This window comes from Pelophylax lessonae, assembly GCF_965119305.1.
Source record: "Pelophylax lessonae genome assembly, chromosome: 5".
In the NCBI taxonomy this organism is placed as follows: domain Eukaryota; kingdom Metazoa; phylum Chordata; class Amphibia; order Anura; family Ranidae; genus Pelophylax; species Pelophylax lessonae.
In genome coordinates, this window is record NC_138772.1 from 367,071,096 (window position 1) to 367,087,991 (window position 16,896).

The 16,896-nt window shown below is 42.3% G+C and overlaps 1 protein-coding gene across 1 annotated transcript in view; it reads left to right on the top strand.

Annotated features, from left to right (window-relative positions):
• FBXO15 (F-box protein 15) overlaps positions 1-16,896 on the top strand; it is a gene marked incomplete at its 5' end in the record, with an annotated part of 243,412 nt that overhangs the window by 111,600 nt on the left and 114,916 nt on the right. Inside the window, one exon of the mRNA XM_082257658.1 lies at positions 12,220-12,365. Coding sequence (XP_082113784.1) covers positions 12,220-12,365 — 146 coding nt within the window. The remainder of the gene's footprint in view (positions 1-12,219; positions 12,366-16,896) is intronic.

Genomic DNA, 16,896 nt, shown 5'->3' on the forward strand with positions numbered 1-16,896 from the left:
CTGTTGGCCCTGATGCTGGCATTGCTACGTCAACGAGGGATTCACAGTACTGGGCTACCTGGACAACCTCCTCCTACTAGGGGAGTCCTCTGCTGCTCTGGTGGACTATGTGGAATTCGATATACAGACTCTGAGGGAGTTCAGCTGGCTTCTAAATTGCGAGACACCTGCTCTGACTCCTCCCACAAAGTTGGATTATCTGGGTCTGACTCTGGACTTTAACCAGAGTGTTCCATCCTCTGGTCAAACTCCAGAAATTGCATGCTGCGACCTTGTCTCCAGCTGTCCAGCAGATGATCATTCCTCCGGACTTGCATGCGGGTGCTGGGCCTGATGGTATCTACCTTCGAGGCGGTTCTATTTGCACAGTTCCTGTAAAGGGAGATCTTGGCCAAATGGGACAGGTATCCGAAGTCTCTGGACAATCTGATCCGGCTGAGCCGGGAAATAAAAGGGTCTCTAGTCTGGTGGCTTTGCTCTACGACTCTTTGTCCGGGCAAAGCCTTTCTCCTATCATATTGGACAGTGGTCACCACGGATGCTAGTCTGTCTGGGTGAGGAGGTGTCCTGGGTCGGAGATCTGCTGAGGGTGTTTGGACACTGAAAGAGTCCAGACTCCCGATCAATGTCCTGGAACTCTGAGTAATCAGGCTGTGCCTGGATTACTGGAAAGATCGTCTTCAGGGGTGTCCAGTGCAAATTCAGTCGGACAATGCCACGGCTGTGGCTTATGTCGATCCCCAGGGTGGAACAAGAAGTGTGTTGGCAACTCTGGAGGTAGCCGGCATTCTACGGTGGGCAGACGGGCCAATCTTTCATCCAGCTCGGCTGTTAAAAGAAAGGTGCTGAAGGATAGAGGATTGCCTGGGTCATTGATCCTGACACTATTGAAAGCTAGGAAGTCTACCTCTAGGAAGATCTACCATTGTAGGTGGAAAGCATAAATTTCGTGGTGCGAGTCACTTGGTGTTCACCCTCGCTCTTTCTCGCTGGCTCAGGTCTTAACCTTTTTTTCAACGGGGGGTTGTGTGGAAATTGGCTTTGAGTACCATCAAGAGCCAGGTGTCAGCTTTGGCGGTCTTCGACCCCTGGCCACGCACTCCCTGGTGTGTACCTTTTATTCGGGGGTTTGACATTTGACTCCACCAGTGCGGTCTCCTCTACCACCTTGGTATCTGAACTTGTCCTTCAGAAGCCTCCCTTGGAAATATTCGGTAGATTCCCCTTGTCACGTACCTGGTCGGTGAGCCTAAGGTGTAGAGGAGGGCCTCTTGTACAGCTCTGGCTCGGGGGCCACTGATAGTGAGACAGCAGCCACAGGAGTACGGTGAAGTAAGAGTGCCTGTAATCAGTCCAGTAGTCTTTGTGGCAGCAATCAGCAGGTGGATATGGCAGCAAGCAGGCTGGTAGTGGAAGAGCTTGCATGGACCTTGGCAGACTGTAAAAGGCACCTGGAAGCAGGATTTGCTGCATTAACAGTTGTAGTAGACTGGATGAGCAGGATGCAGGGTCAGACAAGCCGGGTTGGTAATGGTCGGGCAGATTAAATGGCAGACAGCAGGATGGTCTGTTCACAAGCCAAGTCAGCAACAGGAGAACAGTCAAGCCGAATCAGGAGGCAGAATCCAATAGACGAGCCAGGGTCAGACTATGAAGCAGACAATCACAGGTTAGTGATAAGCCAGGTCAAGATCAGAGGTCAAACGGAATCAGGAACAACACACACAAGCTTCAGACCAAACGGCAAGGAGTCCATACAGAAGGCCTGTTTAAATAGCCACTTGGCACCAGGATTAGTGACGGGTGCGCATGCACACGTGCCTGTGCGCGCTCTATCCCACAAGGATAAACACCTGCGCGGCCAGTTGCTAGTCTGCGCATGCACATATGTGTGTGCTGCGGAACTCCTTCTACACTATGGACCTGTCTTCTGACACCCCTGCTTAAGCTATCCCTGTACATTGCCTTTTTGGTGGCAATCACCTCTGCGCGCAGGGTGTCGGAATTGACGGTGTTTTCTTGTCACACACCTTACTTGTGGTTCTTTGCCCCCGCTAGTCATTACTTCCTAAAGTAATCCCCGATTTCCATTTGAATGAAGACATTGTGTTGTCTTCCCTGTGTACCAAGCCTAAACATCCTAAGAAAATTGGATGCCCTGGATGTGGTCCGAGCGATTCGGGTGTACCTGGCAGCTACAGTCTTTTAGGAAGTCAGACTCCCTATTTGTGCTCACGGATGGGCCTCGGAAAGGACTGTCCATTGCTTCTGCGACCATTTTGAGATGGATCAGACAGACGGTGACTCAGGCCGATTCGAACAAGGGTCAGGTTCCTACTTTCCCTGTGAAGGCGCACTCTACTCGGGCGCTTGGTGCTTCTTGGGCCTTTCGTCATTAGGCTTCAGTGACGCAGGTGTCCAAAGTGGCCACCTGGTTGTCGGTTCACACTTTTACAAAATTCTATAAAGTGGATGTGTTGGCATCTGCGGATGCTTCTTTTGGCCGCAAGGATTTGCAGGCTGCTGTTTAGAGGGTCTGTTTCCTCTTTGGGGGGAGTTATGTTTCAGGTGAGCTCCAGTTGTTTTTCTGTTGAGCTCCTGTTACCTGGTTAGCTACGGTTTAGCCTTGGAAATTTTTTGCTGTTCCCACCCCTCATGCTTTGACACTGCTTTGGGACATCCCACTGGTCAAGATTCTCAGGAGCTGTGTCCGTCAATGAACAAAAGAGAAATTGTGATTTTTGACTTACTGTAAAATCCATTTCTCTGATGTTCATTGACAGACACAACACCCGTCCCTCTGTGGAGTTGTAATTCTTCTGACACTGCTTATAACAAAACTGGGTACCTATAGCAAAGAGGGGGTTATACCTCCTGGGACTGCCCATAGGCGTAGTTGAGTCTTTTTTTCTGCCTAGTGTCCTGCTCATGTAGGGGGCAGTATAACCCACTGGTCAAGATTCTTAGGACCTGTGTCCATCAATGAACATCAGAGAAATGTATTTTATAGCAAGTCAAAAATCCAATTTAGATACTTATTTTTGGGTTTTCACTAGCTATAAGCCATAGTCATCAAAGTTAAAAGAAAGAAATGCTTAAAATATATCACTCTGTCTGTAATGGATATATATAATATGAGTTTCACTTTTTGAATTGAATTACTGAAATTACCTTTTTAATGACATTCTAATTTTTTGAGATGCATCTGCAAGTAGCTCACTCAACCACCATGGCCTGTATACACGCTCACCCTGCAAGACCCCATTGCTGAAGAAAAAGCATGTTGAAGCTCGATTAAAGCTTGCTGCACAACATTTAGTCAAGCCAGTGAAATACTGGGAGAATATAGCCTGGTCAGATGAAACCAATATTGAACTCTTTAGATGCCATAATACAGACGACGATTGGAAGTGAACTGGCACTGCACATCACCCTAAAATCACCATACCAGCAGTGAAGTTTGGGGGTTGGAGCATTATGGTGTGGGGCAGTTTTTCAGCATAGGGTAGTGGCAAACTTCATATCATTGAAGGAAGGATGAATGGAAAACTGTACTAAGACATTCTTGATAAAAATCTGCTGCCATCTACTGAGATGATGAAGATGAAACAAGGGTGGACATTTCAGCAAGACAATGATCCCAAACACAAAGCCAAGGAAACTTCTAATAGGTTTCAAAGAAGGAAAATAAAGCTGCTAGAATGGCCCATCCAAACACCTAAATTGAATACAATAGAAAATATATGGAAAGAACTTAAGATCAGAGTTCTTAGAAGAAGCCTACGGAACCTTCAAGATTTAAAGACTATGTGGAAGAATGGGCCAAAATCACACCTGAGCAATGCATGCCACTAGTTTCTCCATACAGGAGGCATCTTGAAGCTGTCATTACCAACAAAGGATTTTGTACAAAGTAATACATTTCAGTTAGTGTGTTTTTAATAATTTTACCCTGTGTCATTCCATTTGATTACATATAACTTAATTTCTGAACTTATTTGATTTGTTTTTTTGTTTTTTTTTTAGTATGAATTGCATGGGTTGTTACCGACACTTGGTGAAAATTTTTTTTATGTCAATAGCACCTTTAGAAATATATTTACCTAGAAAAATGGTGGCGTGTTCAATACTTCTTACCCACTCATATATATTAGTATCCACTATCCAGCCATGTAATATGAAAAGTAGACCTTTATTGAAGAAGATACAATAAACATTGCACATAGGACAATGACGCTCCCTTTTTAAGTAGGCACCTTGGAACCTCACACAGTTTTCTAAGTTTGTGGGAAAAAAAATACAGATTACACAGTGGTATAATAGTTTTTGGAATCCCCAGATCAGCTTTTAGTTCTTGCACTGTCGTTTGCCAATCTTTGTTGATTGCAGCCCGTACACGTTCAACATTCTTATGTGTTCTGCTTGTTGCAGACCTTCCAGACTGTGGATCACGTTCAACCTGTTCTCAACCATCTTTGAAGCGCTTGTACCACACTTAAATTTGATTTGCACTTATTGCATCATCACGACTCACCAGAATCATGAATCACCAGAATTGTTTCCGCAGAGGAATTTTTAGGTTAAAACTAAATTTAATGCAGATTCATTGCTCTACTTAGTCATTTTTTAATGCGACAGCGGCATGGTACATATGCTCAATTGTGGTCTTGCTCCCCCACTGACTAGTACAGTGAGTTGTCACTGTTCACAAATGCGCATTCTTAACTGCCAGGTTACATCGATTCCATGGAAACCATTCTTGTTATATTAACAAAGGCTGAACTTTTTCCAGACAGACCATGTATAAGCATTATTTGATTAGGCATTCCTGACAGCACAGTAAAAATTCAGTTATTTTACTGCTGTTTTGTAAAGCATGCAATTGAATAACTAGCACAATTTTAACTTGCTCGTTTTTAAAAGTTTCTGTGTCTTGTAACTGCAGAATTAGATACCTTTTGCACTTAATATATAATGGCACCAAATTCTCAAATCATAGCACACACATTGTTTCTTTTAAATGTAAACTTTGTTCAATTTTATTATTTAAAAGAGGTTTTCAAACCACTAAAGAATTTGTCATGTGGATCAGTAAAAAGAGAAACTTTACTCTGAAAGCTATGCCTATAATATATATATATATATATAATATATATATATTATAATATAATAAAATCACAGAAATAAATAGTAATAACTCTAAAAACCAAGCAAAGCAACTGCAAAAATGCACAATAATAAACAGTAAATGTGATAAATAACGTGCAAATATTGCAATAAATAGATAATAAAACGATAAATTGTATAGGGAGTGAAATAATATCACACGGTGATAAAGTGCATAGTGGAATGTGTTTGATAACACAACTATATCGTGATAAAAAGGTGAATATCATGATAAAAAGGTGAAGGGGTTTACTTTGAAGAAATAGTGATAAGAATAAATAAATAAAGTAAATAAATAAGTAAAGTGCACCGTGCTTCAAAAACGGTTGAATCTAATGCGAAGCAAGTAAAATAGGACTGAACCCACTAAAAAAGTGATATAGTGCACTATATGAATGGTCACAGTGGTGAAGAAGTGACACGAAATAGTCAGCAAAAATAACAATGACACCCAGATAAAAATTGGGTAAATGAAAAAATATGTGAAAAAAATGACAATAAAGATAATAAATGTAGAGAAAAGTTCATCAGTTCATAAAGAACATCAAAGTTCATAAAGTGCTGATGAGGAAAAAATTCCAGAAGTGCGGGAAACTCCTTATGGTGTGGGAAACCAATTTACACTGTGGTGGTGAGCTAGAAATCCTTAAATGAGTGAAATGGCCGCTCACCTCCAGAACACTCAAAATGAGCGTTTGTACCAAGGGTAACAAGATCTCCACTGTGGGAATAGGGGTCCAGTGATGGTTCCTTTTTAAAACAGGCTCCTCTGGTCCTTATTGGAAAGCCTGCGTCAACATCAAAGGGTAAAATCCTAAGTAAGGTTTGGAGCTCAAACCCACGATAAAAGGAGGCACTTCATGGTGTAGTACGTTAAATAACAAGCATTTATTTGAATAGGTAAAAAGTAATGCACTCACATTTCATATGAGATATAAACAGCATATAAGTAGCGTGGCAGCGGCAAGGCAGTGGAATCCAGGAACTTCCGGTCTCGGCCGAAGACCGGAAGTGACGTCAGACGCTTCTCCCGACGCATTGCGTCACAGCAAGAACGTGACTTTGCTGAAAAAGGATTGCCAGTGATCTCCCTGCAGCTGATCTTTTCTCGTTACTGACTTAACGCACCTTTTTATACACTGTGAAGGTAACCATCTTGGTCGTTGCAAGGTTTTACTTCCTTGATTCAGAGCTTCTAGCAAGAACTGTCAGTAATTCCACAGTGACATCAATAAATATCACTCCAAATCTCCTGGGACTAGCAGTCAGAGGCAGCAGTGCCTAAGATCTCACACTACATATATTCAGGCATTAGTAGATCCAGGAGTGTCTTGGCACAGGAAGTGCACTTTATTTTCAGGAGATATTCATAAATAATAGTAGGTTTTGAAATGTTCCCTATAACATCCCAACCTTCCTTTTTTTTTAAGTTCACGTCCACTTTAAATTACCATACCCATTATGTCATCAGTTTCTGTAGTATTTTGTATGTAATAATTCACATTGAAGCATTTAACATGTTTTCTAATCTTCTTCCTGGTGTTAAGTGTGATGTTCTATAAATTGTAAGGACTTGTAAGGAAAAATTATGAAATCCCTTTATACTCCTAAAACATAGTGAAGACCATTTCTTCGGGATACAGTGGCTGAATATTTCTAGTGCGGTGTCAAAGGATAGAGACAACAGAATCCAAAAAACTCTTAACAAGTGACCCAGTAAAGCGTGGTCTTCACCTTTGCCTCGCCTCAATTGAGACATCAATAAATACCTGCCAGAAGTTCTTACCCTTTACTTTAATAAATGAATAGCTGAAGCTGTGCTTTAAAGCGGAGTTCCGGGCAGAGAAACGATTTTCTGAACATACCCCCAGGACAGTCAGGGCTAGCACATTCCACAATGGCTAGCCTCTGATCTGTCCCGGTTCGCACTTACCTGTAACAAGAAATAATTACTTAGAAATTTTCTTCCACAGCGTTTCCATCTCGGTTGTGGGCAGCTGAAGCCGGCGCGGTCCTCTTCTCTGTCTTCTTCCGCGTCTTCGTGTCCCAGAATGCACTGCACCGGCCCTTTTGGTCACTTCCGGTGCGGCGCCGCATTCCTAAACAGCTTCTGGGCATGCCCAGAAGCTGTTTAGCAGGGGAATGCGGCGTCGCCCGGAAATGACGAGCGGGGCCGGTGCGGCGCATTGATTCCTGGGAGCTATGACATTTAGCTCCCAGGAATCATCGCGAGGCAGGAAGTGACGGGTTGAGCCTCGGCGCTGGAGGAGGAAGCTGTCATAGGTGAGTATTTACGATCTTCAATAAAAAGGTGAGTAAAAAAAAAAAAAAAAAATAACTATCCAATTCCTTTTCAGGTGAGGCATACCTAGCGGAGGGGCACAAAAAAAAAAAATCTTTTTTGTGCCCGGAACTCCGCTTTAAATGGCTTTCACACTCCTATAAATCATTTTATTCCTTAAAGTCTGTAGAAAGCCAATTGAAGGGCTTAGATGAACATTTAACCACTTGCCGACCAGCCACCTTGTATACGGTGGCAGGTTCTCCCAAAACGCCATACGTTCGCCAGTGGGGAAGTTGATCTGCGGGGCTGGAGGCTGCGATAGCCGCCAGGCATCAGCGATCGCTCCCCGCGGAGACAGAGCGGAGGTCTGTTGTTGTAAACACAGCAGACCGTTTTTCTGTCAGCAATCAACACAGGGCTCCTGTGTTCCTTCTATTTAGGAACACAGGTCCCTGTGGATTCCATAAGCCTATCCCCCCCCCCCACAGTTAGAAAACACCTCTTAGACATACATTTAACCCTTCAATTGCTCCTGGTGTTAACCCCATCCCTTCCAGTGTCATTAGTACAGTAACCGTGCATATTTTTAGCACTGATTAATGTAGTAATGTCATTGTCCCCCCCCCCCCCCCAAAAGTATCAAAAATGTCAGGTGTCCAATCTATCCGCCACAATGTTGCAGTCCCGCTAAAAATCGCTGATCGCAGCCATCACTAGTAAAAAAAATAAATAAATAAAAATGACATAAATCTTTCCCCTAGTTTGTAGACGCGATAACCAATGCGCAAACCAATCAAAATACTCATGCTGGGATTTTTTTTTTTTTACCAAAAATATGTAGCAGAGTTAGTATAAATTGGCCTAAAATTATGAAAACATTTGATTTTTTTTTTTTTTTTTTTATTTCAATGTGTTTACTAAACTTTTTCATATTACAACAACACTTACATGTAGTCAATAGGAATCTGACAAAGAAAGGCATTTGAACCATAACGTCAGTAAAACCAATTACCTTTAAGGAGGAAACCGTGAAGGGGCATACAAAAGTAGAGCGGGATACAATCATAGATAAAGTCCACAAACAGTACGAAAATAGACCTTCCTGGGACCCTGCTCCACTGATCGTGGAGCTCTGTCATAGGTGGGATTCATCTAGGCAATATAATCCCCAGGAGGGCACAAGGGGGACCAATGAGGATCACCTGCCCAAAAGCATAAAGATAGACAGTACAGGGAAAAGACAGCAAAGAGAAAGGAAAAGAAAAAAAAAGGAGAGAGGGGAGAAAAAGAATGGAAAAGAAAAAAAAAAAAGGAGAGGGGAGAAAAAGAAAGCACCTCAGGATTATGAGCAGCTAGCTCACAGGACCAGGCATGCAAGTGGACCGACACAAGCCAGGTCCGGAACCCCACACCGTCCATTGTAAACTAAGACCGTCCATGGAAAGCTACCACCGTTCAGCTCGGGGGTCCCCCTCCAGATAGCTCAGCCTCGGGTTCGAGACTTTTTCAAAAAGTTGCTCCTTATCATTGAGTATGGCTGATAAACGCTTATTAATCATTAACCAAGGCAATTTTGCTTTGAGTAATTCAAAGGGTATAGCAGCTGACTTCCAAGACCGCACAATTACCATTCTGGCTGCTAGAAATATAAATCTAAGCAGTTTAGCCCCTTAGGGGGCATCCATCACGACCTCCCCCAACAATGCATGTCTTGGGGACTTCCGCAGGTTCACCTGGATCAAGGAATAAATGAAATTATATACCCGTCTCACCTTGGGGCACTGCCACCACACATGGAAAGCCGTGCCCGGCTGACCACAACCTCATAGCGGAGAAGCCCCCGGGACATACGTCGCTAGCCTAGTGGGGACCATATACCACCATAAGAGAACCTTGTAGTTGGCTTCGGGGCCCTGCAAGCAGTGCAAGCTAACTTGTGCCAGTCCTCCCGTTCCAATGGCTCTTGTAGGTCCCCTTCCCATGCATCCATATAACTCAGTTTCATAGAATCAGAAGACGTTAGGATAGTGTATATTTCTGAAATATGACCCCTCAGCTTATCAAACCTTTCACACAGAAATTCCATGCGAGTTCTACAGGCAAGGTCAGATGTGCGTTTCAAGGCATTAACATAATGTGTTATTTGAGAATACCGGTAGCATTCAGACATAGGCATTTGCAGTTTGTCCATTAAAGTTTGTTTGTTATACAGACCCCTATGATCACATATATCGGCAATGCGTAACAAACCCTTATTTGTCCACCATGAGAACACCCCGGGGCTCAAGACCCAGGGAGAAGTTAGGGTTTTTGAACAAAGGGGCCAAAGGCTTATGAGGAGAACCAAATTGAAAGGCTTTGGAGAGCCTATCCCACAATTCCAGGGAGAGAGAAAGGGAGGGGCACTTAATAGCTGGGCGGAACTTCGGTGATAGCCACAACAGATGTGAAATTGTCCATCCCCCACTTGAGCTAGATTCCATTTGCAGCCACAATAGATGTGCGGCCAGTGAGTGGGATCTTATAAGCTGAGCAAGTTGAGAAGCATAATAGTATTTAATGAGGTCCGGGACCCTCAGGCCTCCTTTCCCCCGGGGGGGGGGGCGTAAAGCGTGTTTGTTTACTCTCGTTTCTTCTTTCCCCAGATGAAGGAAAGCATTTTCTTTTGGAAAGAGACAAAATCAGATCTATTAAGCTGTATTGGGAGAGTGCGAAACAGATACAAAATGTTTGGAATTATCAACATCTTAAGGGAGTGTATTCTGCCAAACCATGATGGGGGTCTAAGCTGTCACCTCGCTAGGTCCTCCCAAAGTTTTCTAAGCAATGGCGGGTAATTGTGGGAGTATAAGGTATGAAGGGAAGAGGTAAGTTGGATCCTCAAATAGGGGAGGGTCTGTGTTTGCCATTGAAAAGAAAAGTTCAGTCGCAGGGTTTCCATTGTGCTATGTTCTAGTGATATGTTCAGTGCCTGTGATTTAGCATGATTGACCGTTAGTCCCGAGATCTGAGAGAAATGGTAAAGGGGAGGACAACATCAATAAAATATTGTCTGCAAAGAGCACGCATTTATTTTCCACTCCTCCACAAGGAATACCATGAATGTCTATATTATTACTAATTTTAATCGCTAGGGGTTTAAGCGCAAGAACGAAAAGCAATGGCGAGAGGGGGCAGCCCTGCCAGATACCCAGGTAGATTTGCATAGGGGCGGACTGGTGACCTCTAAAAAAAAAACATTTGATTTTTAATTTTTTTTTTTTATTTGGGAATGTTGTATAGCAGAAAGTGGAAAATATTGTTTTTTGTTTTCAGAATTGTGTTTTTGTTTTTTTTTGTTTATAGCGCAAAAAATAACAATCGCAGAGGTGATTAAATACCACCAAAAGAAAGCTCGATTTGTGGGGAAAAAAAGAGCAATTTTTTTTGGGGTACAGCGTCGCACGACCGTGCAATGGTCAGCTAAAATAATGCAGTGCCGAATTGCAAAAAATGGCCTGGTCAATTAACCTTCTTAGCGGTATTCCCGAACGTGGCTCGGGGTTACATTTCAGAGCCAAAAGCGCTAACCCTGAGCCACACTTGGGGTACCGCCAGAAGCATCGCTGGATCCTGTAAAAGAGGTTACTTACCTTGTCACCGGGATCCAGCGATGTATGTGAGCGGTATGCGGCGGCGGATCTTCCTCCCGATCGTCTCCGTGCCCTGGCTTCCGTCTCCTGCGACGTGACGTTCGCAGGGGGGTGGAACCGGCCGCAAATTCAAATGTAAAACACACCAAACACCCTAATACCATTCAAAATAAAATAAATTCACATTAAATTGCCCCCCAGTGCCCTTTCCTGCAGTTTTACTGTACTTTTTATCTATCTATCTATCTATCTATCTATCTATCTATCTATCTATCTATCTATCTATCTATCTATCTATCTATCTATCTATCTATCTATATGTATGTATATATATATATATATATATATATATATCTGTATACATACATACTTTAACTTATTTATAGTTTTTTATTATATTAAAATTTATGATTTTGTGTTTCAAACTTTATCATACCCAAGATGTTATAAAGAAGAACGCACAGTAAAAAAAAATCATATGTAAATAGTTGGTTTGGGCTGCTCATTCTCAAGAATTACATGCAAAATAATGGTACCACTTTCAGCACCTAAAATCTGAAAGAATCATACCGCCAGGGAGGTTAAGGGGAAAAATCTTCCGGTCCAGAAGTTGTTAGAGTTAGGCCCCTTTCACACAGGCGGACCGTCTGTCCTTTTTTTTTTTTTTTTTTGGCAGATCTGAACGGATGCTCTATGCACCTCCATGGGGCATCGGATGTCAGCGGAGACATCTCCGCTGACATCCAACCCGTCAAATCTGGATGGATGGAAACCCTATTTTACATCCGTCCAGCGGATCAGATGGGATTGGATGAGAACGGACAGGCGGTCCGTTCCCATCCGATTCCCCCATAGAGAACAGCGGGACCTGACAGCTGTGTATCCGCACACAGCGCGGAGACACAGCTGCCATCCGCCTGCTCAGCGGGGGATCGTGGATCGATCTCCCGCTGAGAAAAACGGAGTCCGCCGCGTTTATTATTCAAGCCATGCAGACTTTAGCTGTCAGTGCTTACATTTGTGGAAAATATAATACAGATTATGCAGTGGTATACTATGCTTATAACAGAAAAAAAATCCTAATATTTCATGATGGAATTTTAACTAATTTTCCTTATTGCATCTTTTTTCCTTAAGCCCTTATACATTCCCTCCTCATGTTCCAGTCCTGGATGATATTGATCCAGAATATGGGCTTCATGGCTACCAACTCCATATTGATATGTATAGTGGACCAAAAACATACTTTTGTAGCACCTTCCGTGGTTTGAGTTCTCGAAAAGGTAAGAGTGCATTTATCTACTGGGACACCTAAGTGAGTCCATGAGTGAAAATTGTGCTAACATTTTATTTTTTTTTAATACTTCTGCTTACATATGCTAAATTTGCAATATTGTTACATAACTACAGTATGCGTACATTGAGTGTATAAATGCTTAATATCAAAGCTTTTTTTTTTTTAAGTAACTGAAAACCACAGTGTCTTGTGCGAGTGCTGGAATTTACGCAGGTTTAGTGACGATACGCAATTAAAGTGATATTAAATCAAATAGCAAACATTTATTATATTACAGCATACTATTTCTTCTGCAATGGTTGCATTAAAGCGAAGTTCTGGTCAAAAAAAAAAAAATTTAAGCTAAAAAAAACCACGGGACAGTCAGGGCTAGTGCATTTAAGTAATGATAGCTTCTGAACTGTCCACTGTTTCACTTACCTGTAAGAAGAAATACTTACCCTGAAAATGTCTTGTCCAGCGCTGCAATCTCAGGTGTGGGCAGCTGAAGCCGGAGCGTCCCTCTTCGTGTCCTCTTCCGTGACGTCGGAGTCCCAGAATGCCCTGCCTGTCACTTCCGGTGCAGGCGCGTCATCCCTGAACAGCTTCTGGGCATGCCCAGAAGCTGTTCATCAGGGAATGACGCTCCTGAACCTGAAGTGACGAGTGACTCCAGAGCAGGCGCATTGATTCCTGGGATCGATGATGCTCATCTCCCAGGAGTCAATGCAAGGAGGAAGTGACGTCGGGCGCCGTGTCCGCAGAGAGAGGAAGAGGAAGGAATGTACGTATATTTTCATTAAAAACAAGGTAAGTGAAACAAAAAAAATGTTTTAATTATCCAATTCTTTTTCAGGTGTTTTTAAGCAAGCGGATGGTGCAAACTTCATTTTTAGGGTGGAACTCCGTTTTAAGTTTCTTTTTTAGGCTTTCTTCTATTTTCATCTGATGATCTAGCCAGTAAATCAGTTTTTCCAAAAAAGAAGCTCTCCAGCAGAATGCATCAGTTAACAAGCTGAGTTAAACCATTTTGCACAGACAGGGGTGCTTACAATGATCAACTTTTATTTTTTTGTGTAAAAGCTTTATCCCAAAAAGGAAAAAGAAACTATTTTCTGTAGCTGCCTATTAAGTATTAGTTGAAGTTTAGTTTAATTTGTTTATCTAAATCTACCACTACCCTCCCTCCAGACTGACATTGCTGCTGTCCAGTGGTGCCATTTGTGCAACATCATCCATAGTAGAAGTAGGGGCTCTTAAATGCAAGGCCAGATCACCAGGTGAAAACTGAGGGGATAAAAATTGAAAAAGAAAACTAATACAGCCATACATCTATTTATTGGCAAGCTGCAATTTATAAAATTTTTGGGTTTAATACAGCTTTAAGTATTTTAGCATTTTATACTGATACAATAAACTCTTCTGTGATGTCGTCATGGAGGAGTGGAAGAGGACTCCAGTGGCAACCTGTGAAGCTCTGGTGAACTACACGCCCAAGAAGGTTAAGGCAGTGCTGGAAAATAAGTGTCCCTAATCACTGCCACACCCGTCACAGTCTCCCTAATTACCGCCACACCCGTCACAGTCTCCCAAATTACTGCCACACCAGTCACTGTCTCCCTAATCACCGCCAAACCCAGTCACAGTGTCCCTAATCACCGCCACACCAGTTAGTGTCTCTAATCAGCACCACACCAGTTAGTGTCCTTGATCACTGCCACACCAGTTATATTTTTCCTGATCACCACACAATTCTCACTGCCCCTGATCACTGCCACACCCATCTCAGTGTCCCTGATAACTGCCGCATCAGTCCTAGTGTCCCTGATCATCACCACGCCAATAATTCTAAGTATACCTAAGCTGTTTGTTAGATCTTTGTTTAAAAAAAAAAAAAAGTATATTTTGATTTTTTTTCCTGCGTTTTCCAAAAACTAAAAAAAAAATAGCATTTTCAAAGACTTACTATGCCTTTCAGGAAATACCTTGGAGTTTTTGCTTTCTAAATTTGGGTCATTTTGTGTGAGTTTCTAGTGTTCTGATGCTCATGGGCTTCCAAATGTGATAGGTAGTCCGGAAATTTGATTAGATGTGTAATTTTTGCACTTAGAATGCTTTTTTTTTTTTTTTTAATTTTCCAAAAAATTTTTACTAAAAATTACAACTTCAAAAATGTTATCATGCCTCCTACTATATACCTTTGACTACCTACTTTCCAAAAGGAGTCATTTGTATTGTCCTGGCATTTTAGGGGCTCAAGAAATTACATAGGAATTCAGTACAGCAGGACTAATCAATTTTCAAATCTTACACAATACATTTTAGACTCTATATCTTTCACACAAACTAAATAATTTACATTGATTTTGCTTATTTGTACCAGAAAACCTAGCAGAATACATGTTGGCCTTAAATTATGGGGAAAAAAGATTATTTGTAAAATGTTATAACTGAAATTAAGAAAAGCATTTACTGCTTTGGTATAATACTACCAATAGAAAGCTCTATCTGTCTCAAAAAAAGAAAAACATTTCATTTCAATACAGTGTTGCATACCTGAGTGATTAAAAAATCTGTAGTATCTGATTAAATCGGCGCTATTCCAAAATAAGCTGTGTAACAACACACTCAAAAAAAAATTGTCACACAAATCTAGCCCTATAATAAATACCGTATTTATCGGCGTATAACACACACTTTTTCCTCCTAAAAATGGAGGAAAAAGTAGCTGTGCGTGTTATACGCCGATATAGAAAAAAAAAATGGCCAGAAAGCCGCGCCGAGAGGTAGAAGGGGGCCGGCGGTGCCGAGGAGAAGGAAGGACACGCTGTCATCGGAAGTTTCGCCTCCTATGCCGACGTTAATCATAGGCGCCGGGACCTCCGGTGAGAGCGCGTCCTACCTTCTCCTCTGCGCCGCCCGCCCCCTTCTACCTCTCGGCGCTGCTTTCTGGACATTTTTAAAAGTGATGCTTATAGTGGCACTGACGCTGGCGAGGCTGCAATTATGGGCGCTGGCGAGGCTGCAATTATGGGCACTGGTTTCCAAAAAACAACAATATCTCTCCTGCGCTCAAGTGGTATGCGGGAAGGTGAATCTTCTAGGCGGTTTTATGACACAAAAGAAGTGGTCTTGCTGCCCCCCTCAGGACCAAGGGTATCCAAAAGGCACTACAAGAAAAACAACAAGGGAAGGGCACACCGACCTTGTGCATTACCACTTAAAAGTTTATTAAAATCAAAGAAGGGTAGCGTACAATATACTCATAAACGTAGCATATGAACAAGCATATAGGTGGCCAAAATCGCCACTCTTTTTTTTTGGCGATTTTGGCTCCGAGGAAGAGGGTCCTCCCTCGAAACGCGTAAGCCACATCAGGTTTTGAGGACGTCATCACGCTATCCAGCAGTAGAGAAGTGTCCTGGAAGCGAGCGGTGCCCATTTCCTATATGCTTGTTCATATGCTACGTTTGTGAGTATATTGTACGCTACCCTTCTTTGATTTTAATAAACTTTTAAGTGGTAATGCACAAGGTCGGTGCGCCCTTCTCTTGTTGTTTTCTTGTATGGGCACTGGCGCTGGGGAGGCTGCAATTATGGGCACTGGCGCTGGTGAGGCTGCATGTATGGGCACTGGCGCTGGCAAGACTGCATGTATGGGCACTGGCGCTGGCGAGGCTGCATGTATTGGCACTGCGCTGACGAGGCTGCAATTATGGGCACTGGCGCTGGCGAGGCTGCATGTATGGGCACTGGCAAGGCTGCATGTATATGTACTGCACTGGCGAGGCAGCATGTATTGGCACTGCGCTGGCGTGGCTGCATTTAAGGACACTGCGCTGATGAGGCTGCATTCGTGGGCACTGGTAAGACTAGATTTAATTTTAAAAAAATATTCTGAGTTCAAAGCGGTTTATTTTAAATTTCAGTTTTTTTTCCTGAAATTTAGGTGCGTGTTATACGCCGATAAATATGGTAATTCATAAATTGATGATCATTAGAGATCCAGGAAATGTGCAAAAAAAAAATCAAAGTAAATAGGATATATCTGAATAGTAATGTTCAAGTGAGGATAATCAATTAAAATTCATATAAAGTCCATTTGCAAGTGCAGAAAAAAAAATATATATATATAGGAATGGTGAAAAAGTAGAACAATGGTGGTCCAAAAAATGTGATACACATCAGTGTCACCGATGTGAGCAATCCCAGACAAAGAATCTAACATTGAGTGCAATGGATGCCCACCTCAATAATGAATATATCAAAACGTTATTCATAGGTGAAAAACTTCTCCGTGTAGCTCCAATAATGATGATATTTCGGCTGACAAGGTGTGGTAAATCAATAGCCCAAAGTTTTAGAGATATGTGTCTCCTTGGTACCTCACTCATATAAAAATATAATAGACAAGGGCTTCATGGTGCAGTAAATAGAATCAATTTTATGAAAACAATAACAAAAACTTATAATAAAGTTGAAGACTAGGCATGTAGATACGGACCGCTGTGCGGTGAAGAGATTCCGAACTTCCGGTC